Source organism: Channa argus, chromosome 3, assembly GCF_033026475.1.
Source record: "Channa argus isolate prfri chromosome 3, Channa argus male v1.0, whole genome shotgun sequence".
NCBI classification, from domain to species: domain Eukaryota; kingdom Metazoa; phylum Chordata; class Actinopteri; order Anabantiformes; family Channidae; genus Channa; species Channa argus.
In genome coordinates, this window is record NC_090199.1 from 5,585,536 (window position 1) to 5,601,346 (window position 15,811).

General features: G+C 39.2%; 1 protein-coding gene across 3 annotated transcripts; it reads right to left on the bottom strand.

Moving 5' to 3' along the window:
- Window positions 1-3,780: 3,780 nt before the first annotated feature.
- gtpbp1l (GTP binding protein 1, like) lies at window positions 3,781-15,677 on the bottom strand. 3 transcript variants are annotated; one of them, XM_067497302.1, is made up of 15 exons: window positions 15,589-15,677; window positions 15,048-15,232; window positions 14,504-14,615; window positions 12,563-12,743; window positions 11,741-11,924; window positions 11,359-11,523; window positions 11,134-11,257; window positions 10,463-10,577; window positions 9,935-10,079; window positions 9,497-9,679; window positions 8,432-8,567; window positions 8,112-8,290; window positions 7,685-7,831; window positions 6,636-6,686; window positions 3,781-5,699 (listed from the first exon to the last, which is right to left on the bottom strand). In XM_067497302.1, the coding sequence occupies exons 2-15, from the start codon at window positions 15,228-15,230 to the stop codon at window positions 5,586-5,588; spliced, it is 2,019 nt and encodes a 672-aa protein (XP_067353403.1). In that variant the 5' UTR covers window positions 15,231-15,232; window positions 15,589-15,677; the 3' UTR covers window positions 3,781-5,585. The 3 variants fall into 3 exon arrangements, with proteins under 3 accessions (XP_067353403.1, XP_067353404.1, XP_067353405.1); XM_067497303.1 differs by lacking the exon at window positions 15,589-15,677 and adding an exon at window positions 15,495-15,511; XM_067497304.1 differs by lacking the exon at window positions 6,636-6,686.
- Between the last annotated feature and the right edge of the window lie 134 nt (window positions 15,678-15,811).

Here is a 15,811-nt window from a genome sequence, read left to right on the forward strand (position 1 = left end):
GGGATGTCCCCATACTGAGTACAAGTACTTACATTTGAGTACTTGCCAATACCTAAACTGTTTTGCATGACAGTAAAAAAAAAAACAACAAAAAAAAATTCATCGATCCATTGCAGTTGGGCGAGGAATGGAAATTCTAGCACGTTCCTCCACCAAAAAAGGCAAGAGCAGAGATTTACGGTGAGATCCTGGATGGGGAAGTGTGGATAACGTGGTCTGTAGAGTCTACACAGGTGTGACTACAAGACAAGCAGCAAATTACTTTATACGGTGGCTTATAAAACATTCCTCTACTTGTTGCTTTAATTTGTGATTTACTTTTAATTTACAGGAAAGTAATTGTGTTGAACATACAACTCCGACCTAATTACACCAAGTGACAAGCAACCACCCAGGTCATATTTAAAGGTGTTTAAATTTAGCAAAGCACTGGACAAAAGAGGAACATAAGGCATCAGGCTGTAGGAGATTTGGGGACTGACTTTTTATTATATGTACATTTTCAACAACAACAAGAAAACTAATCTAGGGATAATTTGAAGTTTGGTTTGGGATGAACACTCACTGTTCGCTCAGCCAGAGAATACAGAATACAAATCTGAGGGTGAATCTACAAGGCACTAGACCCACTGCTAAATCTGATTTGTGTAACCACCTCACATCAATTATCAACGTTAATTCTATTTAAGACTTGATGCTCACCTATTAGAGGAAATTGAAGCACACACTAGAGAGATAATCAGCTAAGAAGAGACTAATATAAAACCATTTGTGCTTACAGAGGATTTGGGGATTTGACCGTGTTAAGACAAAGTTCCTTTTTATTAGGACGCAATTTAATTGGGTCCATTTTATGTTCTGTAAAACCACTTTCTTGTTCTATTCTGTTCTCAAAAGCGAAGCGATGGGTATTCAGACTGCTGCTGAGTGGTGCCGCTTGGTTTACAACTGACTGGATTCCTTCCTGTAGAAAAAGCCACCGGCTGAGAACAAGTGCAGGGGGCCTATTCTAATTAAATGACGCCTTCGCTGATATCGAACTTACTTTTTCGGATGGAGTTTGAGTAGTACATGTAAATCAATGCAATTAAACTTCCCTCTGACTTCCCTATATTAAAATTTCTCTCTTTTTCTAGCTAAAAAAAAAAAAACAGCTCCAGATGACATCACTTGGAGGAACCTTCGGTTCACATTAAGTCATCTTGTTGCACACACTATGAATTTTGTCTTTATGGTCAATCTGCTTTTCCAGAGCTCCTCCATATGACATAATCTGAGAAACTCCTCCGCGTGATGTCATCGGGAGCAGTTTTTTTTAGCTCAAAGTAGATCAATATTTTAATATAGAAAAGTCAGAGGGAAGTCTGAAAACATTAAGGCACATTTACACCCTAAAGTTAAGCCATAGAGAGCAAGACAAAAATTAGTGAAGTTGCCCTTTAAAGCAGATGGATAAATTATTTGAATCATGCACTAAGAGCAATGTAATGGGTTTTTAATTGCCATAAAACCGACACAATTACTGACAGTGTGTAAATTAAACTCAAAAGGGTAATTTCTGCTTTCTGTCCCTATTCATTCACATGCTATGATCAAGTCCTTGGCGGCCGAGTGGATCGACGGGTGTGTGTGACATCCCGCTCTCATGCAGAAGTTTTCCGCTTCAAATCTCAGCCCACGCTCCAGGTGTGTCCCCTAATTGATGCAGAGGACAAATTTCAGTGTTTCATGCATCAGTAAATGTGTATGTACTCGATGACGATCCATAAAACCTGCTGTTTTATATCCGTAAAAATCTTCTTTCTAATTGTAAACCGTCATGTGTAGAGTTGTAACTATATAAATTGCTTTAAATGGTCATTATATAGGACTGGATGAGACATTCACGCGACACATGACATTGCACACTAGCTAGTGAATGACGTGATGACATCTAAAGTATTTGCTAAAGCCATTTCACTGGCTTCACGTCATTTCAGAAGAGCTCTTATCTCAGTGTTATCGCAATTAACCATGAACAGAGATCAAATGAGCAGCTCTCGCCTTTTTGCATACAAAACCAAAGACGTCTCGGGCTCAAACACCATTTCCAGCAAACCAGAGTGTGTCTGTAATCATACGCCGTTAAAGTCCAAAAACAAAAAAATGATGAAAAACTATTTGCTCCAGTGGTTGTTGGCATAGTTTTACGTTTTTGAATGAAAACAATACAACGTGGAAATACTGCAACCTATAACCAGTTCAGCAGGGGGGGGAAAAAAGCAGTTGATTTTACTTCAAATAAGTGATCACAATCAACACACACAGATGGTATTTCTTTGATGGATGGCCTCACTAGACAGAGGCAGTATCAGCAGCCGTGGAAGTTTTATAAGCTAAATCTTATTTATGTTGCCAACTGCTGGTTCATATGATAATTGCATATTGTACTGTTCCAAAATGCAATTTGTTGTCACCACAACACAAACACAGTCACCGGGGTTCGAGGGCTGGATCAAGATGCATATTAAAGCTTGGGATGCTAGGTTCTCAAAAGTATGCAGGCCTGCACACGTTGACTGATGCACAGATCAAAGCGGGATCAGCTAAATTATCTTAGACTGAGAGATGGTGTAAAAAACAAGTTTCTGTCAGCTTAAGAGGTGCTTCGTCCCTTTGGGCAAACCGGGCCAAGCTGTGCGGCTTTGCATCCGTTTCAGACAATCGCAAATGATTCAGCATCAAATCCACAAATAAGTCAAATTCAGTAGCTAAATTCAGAGCAGGACATCCACTTAAAACTTTAGGTTACATGTCAGTCACAGCATTTCAAGCTTTTGGTCAGAAAGTGTTTTTTTCATCTTCATTTTATAACTGACTATTTTAAAAATCCTCACTTCTGCTCCCCAAATTAAAATGCTGTACTATTATTAGTGTATTATGACAATATTATCTGAACAAAGCTTTGCCATCGGTTGCTTGTAATGTGTGTTAGAAATATTCCTCAGTTGCACACTGGTGAAATGAAACGTAAAACCATTAGCTAGAACTCTAAACTCTGGAGTCTGAAATATGTGTTTAAGGAGGCTCGATACATTTGTCTCTTTTTAAATCCCCAGTAAAGAAATAATTCCAGTCATTGTGACCTGTGTGACATGACTTTGCACACACTGACTGTGGCCGGGTACATACGCTTTAGACTTCAGTTGTTAAAGACTACATTATTAAAGCTGAGGGTGTTTAAAAGTATTAAGGACTGGAAGGCTGACTTTTTCCTAAAATGAAGGAAACGTGAGGAAATTCTTCAAGTCCTTCCTGACATGCCACACTTAATAAAATGCGCTGGACATGAGGTCAGTGACCTTGAACCGACCATCTTTAAGTCCAAGCAAACCTGGGATATGCTCCAGCCCGAGTGACCCTGAACAGCATAGACGGTCACAGATAATGGATGGATGAGGTTGACAGACAACCCCAGGGCACAATTCCTTTAAATGTGACTGTTGCAAACATAAAAGCTTAACATTTTCAGCCATTAACTTCATTTTCTTTGATTTTACACAATTTCACAAACCTATACGTTGCATTTATCAAGGTCAAATGAAAATAAACAATAATCGTCTGCTTGAATTAAATGGATGACGTATAAAGAGCCCACAGCAATTATGTAATCCAGGAAATTAAGCATCACCATCAACGCCTTAAAGATAAAAACGATTTCCTTCTTTTGTTTTCTTAAACATCTTTATTTAAAAGGATTTACAACACAAACTGGCACCACTTAATTTAAATGGCACTTAATTTTAAACTGAGGTTCTCCTGCACACTTTGCATTTCTGTACATACACACAAACAAAATGTGCCCATTCAAAGTAAATAAAATAATAATATTTCCATGCACTATTTCAAAGTCAGAAAGGGGAAACACAATTCTGGGAGTTCAGTCTGTTGGTAGGCAGCATAAAGTGGGCAATTTAAGAGCCTGAAACAAAACTGACCAGTAGGAAATTATAGCAGGAGATTAAGGGTTTTATCTTCAGGGGTCCCAAACTGTGTAAACCAATAACCGTATAAACTAATCTTTAACACTCTAAGATGAGCAGAGGCCAATTTAGCAACTTGTTTTTTTTTCTGGTTACTGAGTAATAAAGACTCAAAACGGAATAATAAGGAAATTAATGAAATAGAAGTACACGTAGCAAAAAAGGACTTAACGTATTTAAAAATGACAACTTTGACTCCTTATGTCTGACACATTGGTATTTGACTGCTGGCATCTTTGAAAGTTCTGTTGTAAAGTAACTTGTTCAATTCAGATAGAAAAGACACAGAAGTAGAATCATTTTAAGTAATTCATATAGGTTCTTCCTTGGCTTTTGACATTTAAGGAGTGAAACACCTGTAGGATTTTTTTTTTTTTTAAATTAAATGTGGTAAAAACACCAGATTAATTGTTTTTATGCAAAACCTGTTCTTTAAATTTTTGGTGCTAGGCCGAATAAAAATGGAAAAAAAAAAAAAAAAATGCTGCGCTTGTGCCTGATTGAAAGCTAACTTTATACAAGTGGCTCGAACCGACGCTACAAGTCTCACGTAGGTACTGATAACCGCGAAACCCATGTAGAACCCTGCGTCATAACGTGACATTCACCTCCCCAGAAATGTCACGTGACATGTGAGCCCATGGCACAGACTGTAGATTCAACGCTTGACCATTAAAAAAAAACCCAAAATCAAAACAAGTAGCCGACTTCAATTAACTGACTCGTACCATGTTAACACATCACTCATGTGATAGACTAAAGATCATTAATCTTACTCTTGGCTGCATGAACTGTTTTTCCAGTTTTTCCACTTCAACATAGGCTCTTAGAAAATTTCCAGTAAAAATGTTTAAATTATTTTTCTGTGGCAGGATTAAACTAGGGCCTGAAGAACTCAAGTGGATGAGAGACTATTTTGCTCTTCATCCGAGTAAAGTGCAAGGCTAAACTAATACACGGATTGCAGCTGATCCATCATTTAGCTGATGAGAGATACCTGTGCTCATTAGGTTTGGCATAAATTTGGCAAGAGATTGACCTTTTAATGGCAAGGTTCTTTTAAAAAGATGTTCTAACTCTAACCTTGGTGCCCTGCAAAACGGTCTATCAATGAAAGGCAAACTGAGATGAACACGAGGATGAAAGACGACCGAAAACAAACAAACAAAAAAAAAAAAAGTACGAGCAATAAAATGAGTTTGAAGAGTGGAAATTCTAAGGCTGGGAAATTGATGGCTAGCAAAATCTGTTAATGCTATAAAGGAAATTCTGATGAACTACAAACGAGATGAACTTTTGTATTAAGAACAAATATTATGCATTTTAAACTACAAATTGAAGTAAACTGCAACCAAACCCAATATCGAATCACCTTCAGCAGCCTGAAGTAAATACAGCAGTTAATCTTTAAATTGACTAGGTTTGAAAAAATACTTCACTCCGGTGTTTCAATACTGCTGAATAACCATTTTATATTATAAACAAATGTGCGGTAAGTTTGTACACAGCTGCCAGACGGTCACGCAGTCGCTTTTCCTCCCTGTAGTTGACACGGTCGTGTTCTTAGCCTGAGCCCGCTGCTCCTGCCGGCATCGCCGTAGAGAGTGTTGAGGGGCTCAAACCTTTCCCTCGATGTCTCTGACCACCTCTCCTGCGTCCTCCACCTCCTGATTTGAGCTGCAGACAGACAGAACACCACAGTCAAACCAGAAATACAGACACTGAGGACAGAGAACGAAGGCTTGGTTCCTAATCATCTAATTGCATTTCTCGGTTTGGCCATTCAACTAAAGAGTCAAAAGGATAATGTGTAAAAAATTAAGTTTATCTGACAAAAACTATTCAATGCAAAAACACAAGTCACAGGTGTTCAGTGTTTTTTTTCCCTGGACAATTTTACAGAAGGAGGAAAGTCCCAGTTGTTTTCCACCAAAGAGGATTAGGGTCACTACAAAGTTGTTGTTGCTGTGTTGACTGTTACCACGAGACACGAGACATTTTAGGATATTTTTCCTGCCTTTCTGTTGGTCAGTCAGAGGCTACGTTTTGACTTTTTTTGATAATTCTGCACTAGGTCAGCATCGTTGGCAGATCAGCAGAGGATGCTGCCTTAACTTTGCAAGTACAGCTGTACCCAAATTAACGGATGCTGCATCAGAAAATTCAGACTTAATTCTAACTTTTTTTCTTCTTTACGTAAATAATAAAAAGAAGTCATAGCTCATTGCAGTACTTTATTTAAAATGTCATACTTTCAAATGGACATGTTAGAGCTTTTAGTATTTAAAACCTTTAACTGTAAGAGAGATAAATAATTCCTCTTTTAAAAAAGTTTTATCCATCACTGTTTTGAAATTAAACAAATCCCTTAGTAAGCACTTCAGCAATCAAGCACTGCTAACTGCTATATTGTGAAGCTGTTCAGTGGCTAGTGATTAAAAAACTGTTTTTTACCGAGCAACTCTTAGATGTAAATGTCAGACCAATGGAAAGGAGTATGCATGCTCAGAACACACTGGTTTGAAAAGTTTAGAAGGTGGAGAAAACAAACGAATCATCATCCAAGCTTAGGGGCGTCATTATTACTCCCAGAGTCTGTAGAAACTTCTTTACCTTGTTTTCTTTGTTGACATCGTTACAAAGAGCCTCCTCATCTGGCACTGTCTAATGCAGCATGCCGAGACAGGGCGGAGCAGAGAGGAGCAAGAGCGATGGCGGCACAGGAGTAAAATGAAGTAAAAAAAAAAACAAAAGCATGAAGGGCAGAACAAGCAGAGAGTAAGGATCAGATGGCAAATGAGGGGGTTAGTGAATGAAAAGGAATGAGGAGGGGGAGACAGGTGTGACCGTGCCGGGAGATAAAAGCAGGATATCGTGTGCACGATAAAACGACAAATGAAAGATTTGGGATTTAAAATATATATATGTGAAGAAAAAAAATAATCACGGGAGAAGGAAAATGTACATAATTGAGAGATGAGGTGGAACAGGTAAGAGAGAGAACGGTGAAAGAGATTAACGAGCAAATTTAAACAGTTCATGTACGAAGAAAAAGACAAAAGATGTTAAACAGGTGTGTTGAACCGTTACAGCTATTGTAAAGAAAACACCCTTCAGTTTGAAAGAACTTACTAAATACATACATATTGTTAATACATCTTTTGCAGGGCCACTAAGAGCAACTCAACTCTAAATCTCTATTAGGAATAAATCACACTATCCAGAAGGTTAAGGTCAAAGGTTATTTCCAGCAATCTAGGATTTGTCTGAAGGCTGACTTTATTTGGCTAGTTGCAGTCAGTTTGTCCTATATTGAGAACAAATTCGTGTTAGTGCAATGATCAATAAAAACAATAGTGGCGAGATCAACTCGGCCCACGAATTTAGCTCCCCACTTTTTTGTAAAATCGATCCCCTCAATTATCTTTACACGAAAGGTCAAAACTCCAGCAACAGTCGCAGTATAAAGAACCAGTTTCTTGCTAGACTAACACGGTTCAACACAGTAACTCTGCCTCTTTATGTTTGGATGGAGTTGTTGTTTGTGCACTGCTTTGAATTACTACGTTCTAGCCAGGAAAAATTCAAGTCTCACTAGTTTTCCTTTAAAATCTGCAATATTTTTTTTTTAAGATAAAGATTCAAAGCTTGCATTAACTCACTGGTAGCTGTGCTGTGTTAGGACTAGGCGGTTGTGCTGTTGATCCGGCCTCCTCGCTGGCTGCTGCCCCCTCTTTCGAGGTCTTCTTATTAGCTTGTGTCTTGGACTGCTGGGCCTTGGCTGCTTGGGTGTTAACTGACTGAAGAAGCTGGAGTCACAAACACAGGCAGCACTAGTTAAATCGAGATTATTTCTTTCTGTTTAGATGTATTTAATTCTTCTGTATCATACAGTGCCAACATACTGTAACAAGTTCCCAAGTATTTAGCTCTGCAGAGGCTTTTAGCCTCTTTAGCTCATGTTTGGTTTGAAGTGTATACTCTGTATATATACTCTGTGTACTGTATACTCCAGAACACGTTACTGATGCAAAGGACCATCTTTTTGTCTGCCTACTACTGAAAAATACTCTTAGGTTTTAGCTCCACCTTAGTGATAGTGCCCACAGCTTTGGTGCGTCCTTCCCTAAACACCAGTTTCTGGTCACAGTGCAGGTACTCAGGGGTCTTGATGAAGCGGAAGTGGACTGTGGCCTTGTCCCCTGTCCTCAGGCAGTCTTTGTTCATTGTCAGGATGGTGGCTGTCTGCCTAATGCTGCCACAGTGGACTGGTGTGAGAGACAGAGTCATTTACTCTTAGTAGACATGTTTCTGGTTGACCAAGCATTGTTTGGCTAAAGTGCATCTAAGCCCTAATATAGTGAAGATAAACTCAGACATACAGCACATTTCACTGTGTTGTCACTAACCCATGGCCTGGTATCTTGGGGATATCGTGGTCGGGTGGTGTAACACCAAAATCTCTGCTTCAAACTCCCAGGTGGCCTGTGGCATCAGCTTCGGAGAAACCATCACCATTCCTTTCCGTATAGAGGAACGTTTTATCTGAAAAAATGGGGAGGATGCACAAAAAATAAAAAAAATTAAAAAAGCAGCAGAGACAAAACAGAAAAATTAAGTAGTGGGAGTGGTGGAGCAAAAATGTAAAGAAGGAACACTAGCGCTTCCCACATGTTGGGATTTGCATGCATTAAAAAACTGATTTATACAGTTTAGAAACTAATTCATATGCATATACATCCTAGTTTCAGAATAATTCCCCCTTCCAGAAGATTTTAACACTTTACTTTGTTTCAGGAAGAATGAGGGTCTACCGCTCTTATGAGTTGCCATTTAGAGCTGCCATCATATTTGAAATAACCAACGTACACAGCCACATTGTAACAACCTGGGGGTGTTAATATAAAATTACGGTTTCATAACAAAAATATGAAAAAAAGAGAACTAATAAATGTATCATTACAGGTTAACTACCTTTACCAACAGTGATCTTTGATCCTTATTTTTTTTTTTCTATGAATACACATGTACCAATAATTACCATATTTTTATTGTTTTAAAATACCATGTTATCTTAGTGGAGTACTTTTACTTAAGTAAAAAAAATCTGAAGATCTTTCAACCATGAATTTGATGATTTATGCATTCTTCTCATTATAGACTTGATATCTAGGTCAAAGAGTCAAAGAGATTGGTTGAATTAATCGTTGCAATCTCAACATCATGGATTCCTGGAGATACATATATTTTATTAGAAACTGTTCCTTGACTGAAGATCAGCACCACACCACCCCTCACCCAAACACAAATAATGTGGATTTATGTTTCGATTAAAAACAAGAGAAAGATCAACAATCTTTCCACGTACTCCTCTCAGCAACTGTACAAGTGCACCAGTTTCTTTATTTGAATCCAGTCACACACACACACACACACACACACACTCCCACAATACTGCAGTATTTCTTACAAACCTTTTTGAGGGCAAAAGATGCCGTCTGTCCACCGCGAACTTCTCTGACAGGCATCCGTTTTCGATGGATGGATTTAACAGCGATGGGGATGAAGGTCCCGAGTGGGTCTGGGCCCAAGAGCAACACGTCATTGAGCCGAATAACTCCACGTAACGTTGTCCCTGAAACTACAGTGCCCACACCCTGCCAAAAGAACATCAACACAACGATATGTTATATTATATCTATGTTCTGATATATAGCATTTCTAAAATAATACCTTCTGTTAGAAGCGGTGACAGCCTGGCTGTGCACAAAAATATGGTCAGTGTTAAAGTCAAGTCGACATTTTTTGCCATTTACACCTGACACATTGGCCTCTGCAGTGGCAGCGGCTGTCAGACCAGCTGCAGCAGAAAATCTATCAGTTTATTGCCGACTGTGTGTTTTATTACATACGGGTACAGAATACGTGTCGTCTATCTGGAACTCTGCAGGCTCGTCGTTGCTAAAGGTTGTCCTGGAGGAAAGAAGGTTAAGGAACATCTTTAACAGGTCGATGTTCTCCCCGCTCACATTAGAGATCTGGAAAATCGGACACATCCTGAAGAGAAAGAGAGGATGTCAACAGAGGGCGGATCAAAGAACTTAAGTGCTTGGCATGACTGTCAAACCAGCACATAAATGTATGATTCAAGATTAGAATAGGTGTTACAGATTGTCTTGTGTTACAATAGTCTGCACATTGACACTATCAAGTATTTTCTAATCGGATACTTCAGAACACTTTACATCAAAAAACTATTAGTGCAGATTTGTTTTTGTTTTTTTAAACTGCACACACTGTATCATGTGTCTATATATTTTCTGTTGCTTTCACATGAATTTCCTCCTTTTCTGTTTGTCAGTCTAATTACTTTCCTCTACATATTTGGACTCTTCACTTCTGTGCTCACATCCCTCTATTCTACGCTGCCTTGCTCTTACCTCTCAGAGCAGAAGTTGGACGCCGTGACAATAACGTCGTCCTTGTTCTGGACCAAAACTGGGATTTTCCTGCAACCTGGTGACTTCAATAACCTCTGTAATAATTTTAATGTCTCTGCAGATGAAGACAACAAAAATACAGTGTACAGGTCATTTTCAAAACAAACAACATCAGCTAGCACAATTTCTGGGAACACACCACACAACTTGTCTTCTTCACATAAACAATGTTAGAAACAAGCTAAAAAAAAAAGAAGCGGGTCACTACACAGATTAATTCCTTAATTTAAAAGCATAATAAATCATCTTTTATTAAGGAGACTCACTACACTGCTCCCACTTGTGTCATTACCTTGCTTTTGCAGCAGTTTACCATTTATGCTAACTCAACACATTAAAGCTCTCCAGTACTTTAGCGGATACAATTCTTTTCTTTCCCAGAGATGATATTATAATAACTGTTTGATATACAGCACCTTACAATTATTGAAACTAATCTAACTAGTATATAGGAGGCTATAGTCTCTATAAACAATATTTAACAGGATACTATAATGTGCTAATAAATGACAACTTCTTGTTTCACTCTACTAAATGTTACTAAAGACCTACAGCTTTTACACTAATACGTGTGGAAGTTAAAGAGCCATCACAGTGTCTTTTCTTCTTACCTTGCAGGATATTGGCTGGACACATGTCTATCTTTGTAACCACTACAAAAACGGGCACATTTAGGGCCAGTGCCAGACCCAGATGCTCTTTGGTCATGCCAACAATGCCAGCGTTGCTGCCAACCTGAGAAGAGAACGAGGAAAAAGAGAGACAGCAGAGGGTGGTCTTTAGTAACCACCTAAGCAACAACGAAATACGGGCAAATACGTATTCCTTTACTGCACCATTAGCATGCAGAAGTCAGGAAGGTGCCCCGTCATGCCAAAAACTGTGGTCTTGAGGTACTTCTCGTGGCCCGCCAGGTCAATAAAGGTGATGACCTTTGAGGATTTCTCACAGATCTTGGTCCAGTCTAGGCTGCCACCATGGCTGTCTGGCTTGTTCACCACCTACAGGCACAAAAGTAGACAAAAAAATGGTATATGACCATCGGTATGTGTGAAAGAAAAAGACTTATTTACTGCACAGGAAGAGGAATTTTTATCAGCATATTTAGTGGCAGATTTGTATTAAGTGGTTGGGCAACTGTCAGTAAGATGGACTCATTACTGTAGAGAGGTGCTGTGAAAAGTTACATCACGTCTTTGTGGATCTTTAGAATCTCACCTGTCCCTCCTGATCAAAACCCAGGATGTCGTTGCCCACGCTGCTTGTCCTGCCACTCTCCATTTCATGTTTGTGTCTGAAGAGCTTCTGGCGAGCGAATCCTCTGCCATTGTCCAGCTCGCCATGGGTCAAAACCCCGAGAAGGGTGCTCTTCCCAGCATCTACATTCCCCACAACTGCCACTCTGTTTTGGGGAGAGGGAAAGTAAGAAGTTGTGGTGTAACTACAGACAGCTGATCACAGATGTCGGTATGTCAGTATGTGCAGCTTAGGAGACAAGATGCTTGTCTGGCCTATAAGTGGTTTCATTGAGCCTGTATCTTGTCCATGTTACAATAACAAATATAGCAGCGAAACCTTAATCAGTCAAATTCTTATTCTTATTTTATTTCCATCATACATTTTTTTAAACATTAATTTGCCACTAATTCAGAAATGGGTCCTTCCATGAATAAAGAAGAAACTCACAATTTTTCTCGGAAACAACTTATATCTGTCAAATATCTGTCTTTGCTTTTGATTTTTGTTTTAACTCAATGGAATATATTAAATAATACAACATGTGTAAATTATCTGGTTGATGGGCCTTTGTTGGACTAATGTGTTACCTGCATATCTATTGATTTGTTTGGTTAAAGCCTTATTGAAATCATTCAAATTTGAGGGAGAAAAGAAGAAATCATCTTTTGAAATGAGCATGGTGCACGTAAATACAAATTTTACACAGCACGGAATCAACTTCACATTCTCTCTACATACTTACTGTACTGTAAGCTAAAGTACTTTTTCTTTTTTTCACTGAACCTTTTCTCTTGATTTTACCTGACTTCCAGAAAATCCTGCTCACCAACGCGCCGACGGATGAGGTAGTCCCGAATCTTTCCACCCGTGTCTGTCCTCTCTCTCAGCAGGATTAGGTCAGCCTCGATCTGTTCACAAAGCGACCGCACCGTGGCTACCGACGCCTCCATGTCCTTCTCATTCAGACCATAGTCACCTCCATCTACACACAGAGGAGAAAGAGATGGTGGGGGGATAAATGTAGAGCAATGCAAGACAGTTAGTCTCGCAAAAAACAAAACATTCACTATCAAATGTGCTTGATGCACGACTGAGTGAGTATTGTAACGTACATTACTCACTTAGTCGTGCATCAAGCAAAACTATGAACACACTTTTAAAAGCATGTCTGCCAAATGTTAGTTCATTCAAAAACATCGGCTAGGGAATGTTAATAACTTGCTATATAACTGGGTGGGAACCAGAAGAACAAATAACACAGTGAAGGCAGAATTTGCAGAAGTAATTAAGCCTGTGGTTTATGAAGGAAGAGAACTACATACTGCAAAGTGTCACAAAATTAAGAGTTAGATGAAAGGCAGTTACAGTGGCCTTGCAGAATTCTCTCAGAATAAACTGAACAATAAAGCTTGTCATGGCCAAAAATATGGGCACCCAACCAGTCTCTCAGACAATTGTTCCAATTGCAAATGTTTTGGTATCTGTTGGTTGTTGGTAACAACACAAAAAAAAAAAAAAAAAAAACACAGAGAAGAAAAGTCAAACTTGATAAAAATTTACACAGAACTAAAAAAAATGGACTGGACAAAATTATTGGCAACAATTGCTTTTCAAGCATGTGATGCTCCTGTAGATACTTTATTGATACCAAAGGAAATTTAAGGAGCGCTGACACGAATTGCTGGACTAGCGTTAGTCCCTGTGCTGAGTACAGAAGAGTGACAACGTCCCACACTGACCTCCAACAGGCCACGTGACTTACACAAATTGCTGAAACATAAAAGCATAACCGTGGTTGGTCAACAAAAGACCTTATGTTTGTATGCTGAGCAGGTGGTTTGAGAACCTCAATCTAAGTAGCAAATGGGTTGAAGTGTCTGGGAGGACACACTGAGCCACAGATGTGATGTTTACCAACCTCTTGTGACTTGGCTTTTTTCTTGGTGACTATTTTTTCTAACTGCTTATATCGTAATAAACGCATTTATTTAGTTTGCGCTTGTAAATTGACATTCTTTGGGTAGTGAAGCTGATTTCAAATTACATCTTTCAAGTGCAACATGTGATGAATTAGAAAATTAAACACTGACTTTCCACAACATTGTAGCAGAATAATTTGAATTTGTGGTTGTCCCGGGCCACGTACGAGGCGTGTCCCTGAGCAAGACTTTCAGTGCTAGCTCCCCAGCGGCCGCCCACTGTTCCCCCAAGGGGATGGGTTAAATGCCAAGATCAAATTTCATTCTAACATGTAAAATGTGCTCAATGATGACAACAAAGCTTCTTCCAAAAACCAAGGGGTCAGTTAATTGCCTTACAATTACAGAACATAATTTCAATTTCAAACAATCTTCAACTGAACTACCAAGAATCAGCACTGTCACCCGCTGTCTTCAGGATTTGAAATGATTTGAAGGTCCTGTCAAACTAAAAATCCTTCTCGTATGTACAGCAAAAGAACTGTATCCATGGACATGAAAACTGTAAACGAAGCAGCGCTGGCTTACCAAAGAGATCTTATAACGACTTTTATTGAAAGATATGGCCAATGAAAAAATGCTAAAACAGGTTGTACACGTTGTACTGGCATTAGTAATACTGCTTGTCTCTTATTTTGCACTAATGTGCTAAGCACCACAAGTTGTGTTGTCTGCTCGATCAGGTGAGTGCTCAATTGCAGACTTTTTCCTTTATGTTACATTTAACAAAGAAAAACAAAAAAAAACAAATAGTTGTCCTTACCTGACCCCATTCCAACCACATAGATGGTCTCTCCGCAGCCCTCTTCTATTTGCTCCCTCAAATGCCGTAGTAATGAATCATACTGTTCCCCTGTTGGACTCACTAGTACCAGCTGAAAAGTGAGAAAGTAGGAATGAGAAACTGAGAAAGAGTTGTTAGGGTCAAACTTACTCACAAAGTTAAGTTTCCTGAGAGACAAGATCAACCGAAAGCTTTTGTTGTAATGCCATTTTTTCTGCAGCTCAGTTTGTATTTATTATATTAACTCTGACTCCATAGGTTGTATGCAACGCACTGCAACGTTTGCACATACAATAGATACATGCTCTGGTTAGGTAACTTGCCAGCTGGATGCAGTTAAACAGGCAATGCAACATACGTGTCACTTTCTGGTGTGTAGCACAACCAGCAGACAAACACGTTCCTCAATAACTTACAGCGCAGGAGGTTGCTATTGAACATTAGTTTAACCAAAACACAAATCTGCTCGACAGGAACACCTTAATCCTTAACGTTACTGGTTGTTATTTACAGGGAGGCCTACCTTACTGCTTAGATCTAAAAGATCCGCGGAGTCGCCGTTTGCACCATCGCCGTCTTCAAAGCCCTCTTCGCCGGTTGGATCGTCGGGCTGGTCCGGTGCAAACATACAAGCAGGCACTATGGAATCCGCTGCTGGTATTGCACTCGGGCACAACGCCGGTTCTGTCGCCGGTAACGACTCCATTTCTGAGAAATAAATAAATAATAATAATTTATAAAAGAGAGAGAGCGAGAGAGAGAAATAATGCGCTTCTCTCCTTTGCTCGGCTGCACAAGCTACACTTTAGCTACTAGCGACGGCAGAGAGTCAGTCAGGTGGATTGTCAAAGGCAGCTAGCTGAAGCTAATGCTAATCAAACATCGAACTTGCTATAAAAATATTAAACACTAGACTACGGTAATGCTGACAAATATTTTAATCATTTGGATAACAGCATAATATATATACATATATACTACGTTTCCAAACTTCTGGATATGTAAACAAGTAATGACAACCAGGTACGAAATTAAAATCCTTTGAAAATGAGAAATAACATCACCAAAAGTTGACTGCTACTTTGCAATTGTGATTGTTTATTCGACTCGGTTCTTCTTCTTCTTCTTCTTCTTCTTCTTCTTCTTCGGGTTTTACAGGCGGAAGGCGGATCAGCATATAGGTGCATTACCATCTCCTACTGGTCTGGAGTGTTAATCAATCAATCAATTAATAAATAAAATCACCTACTGCCCCACGATTTTCCGGATTATTTATAACTACTTCTC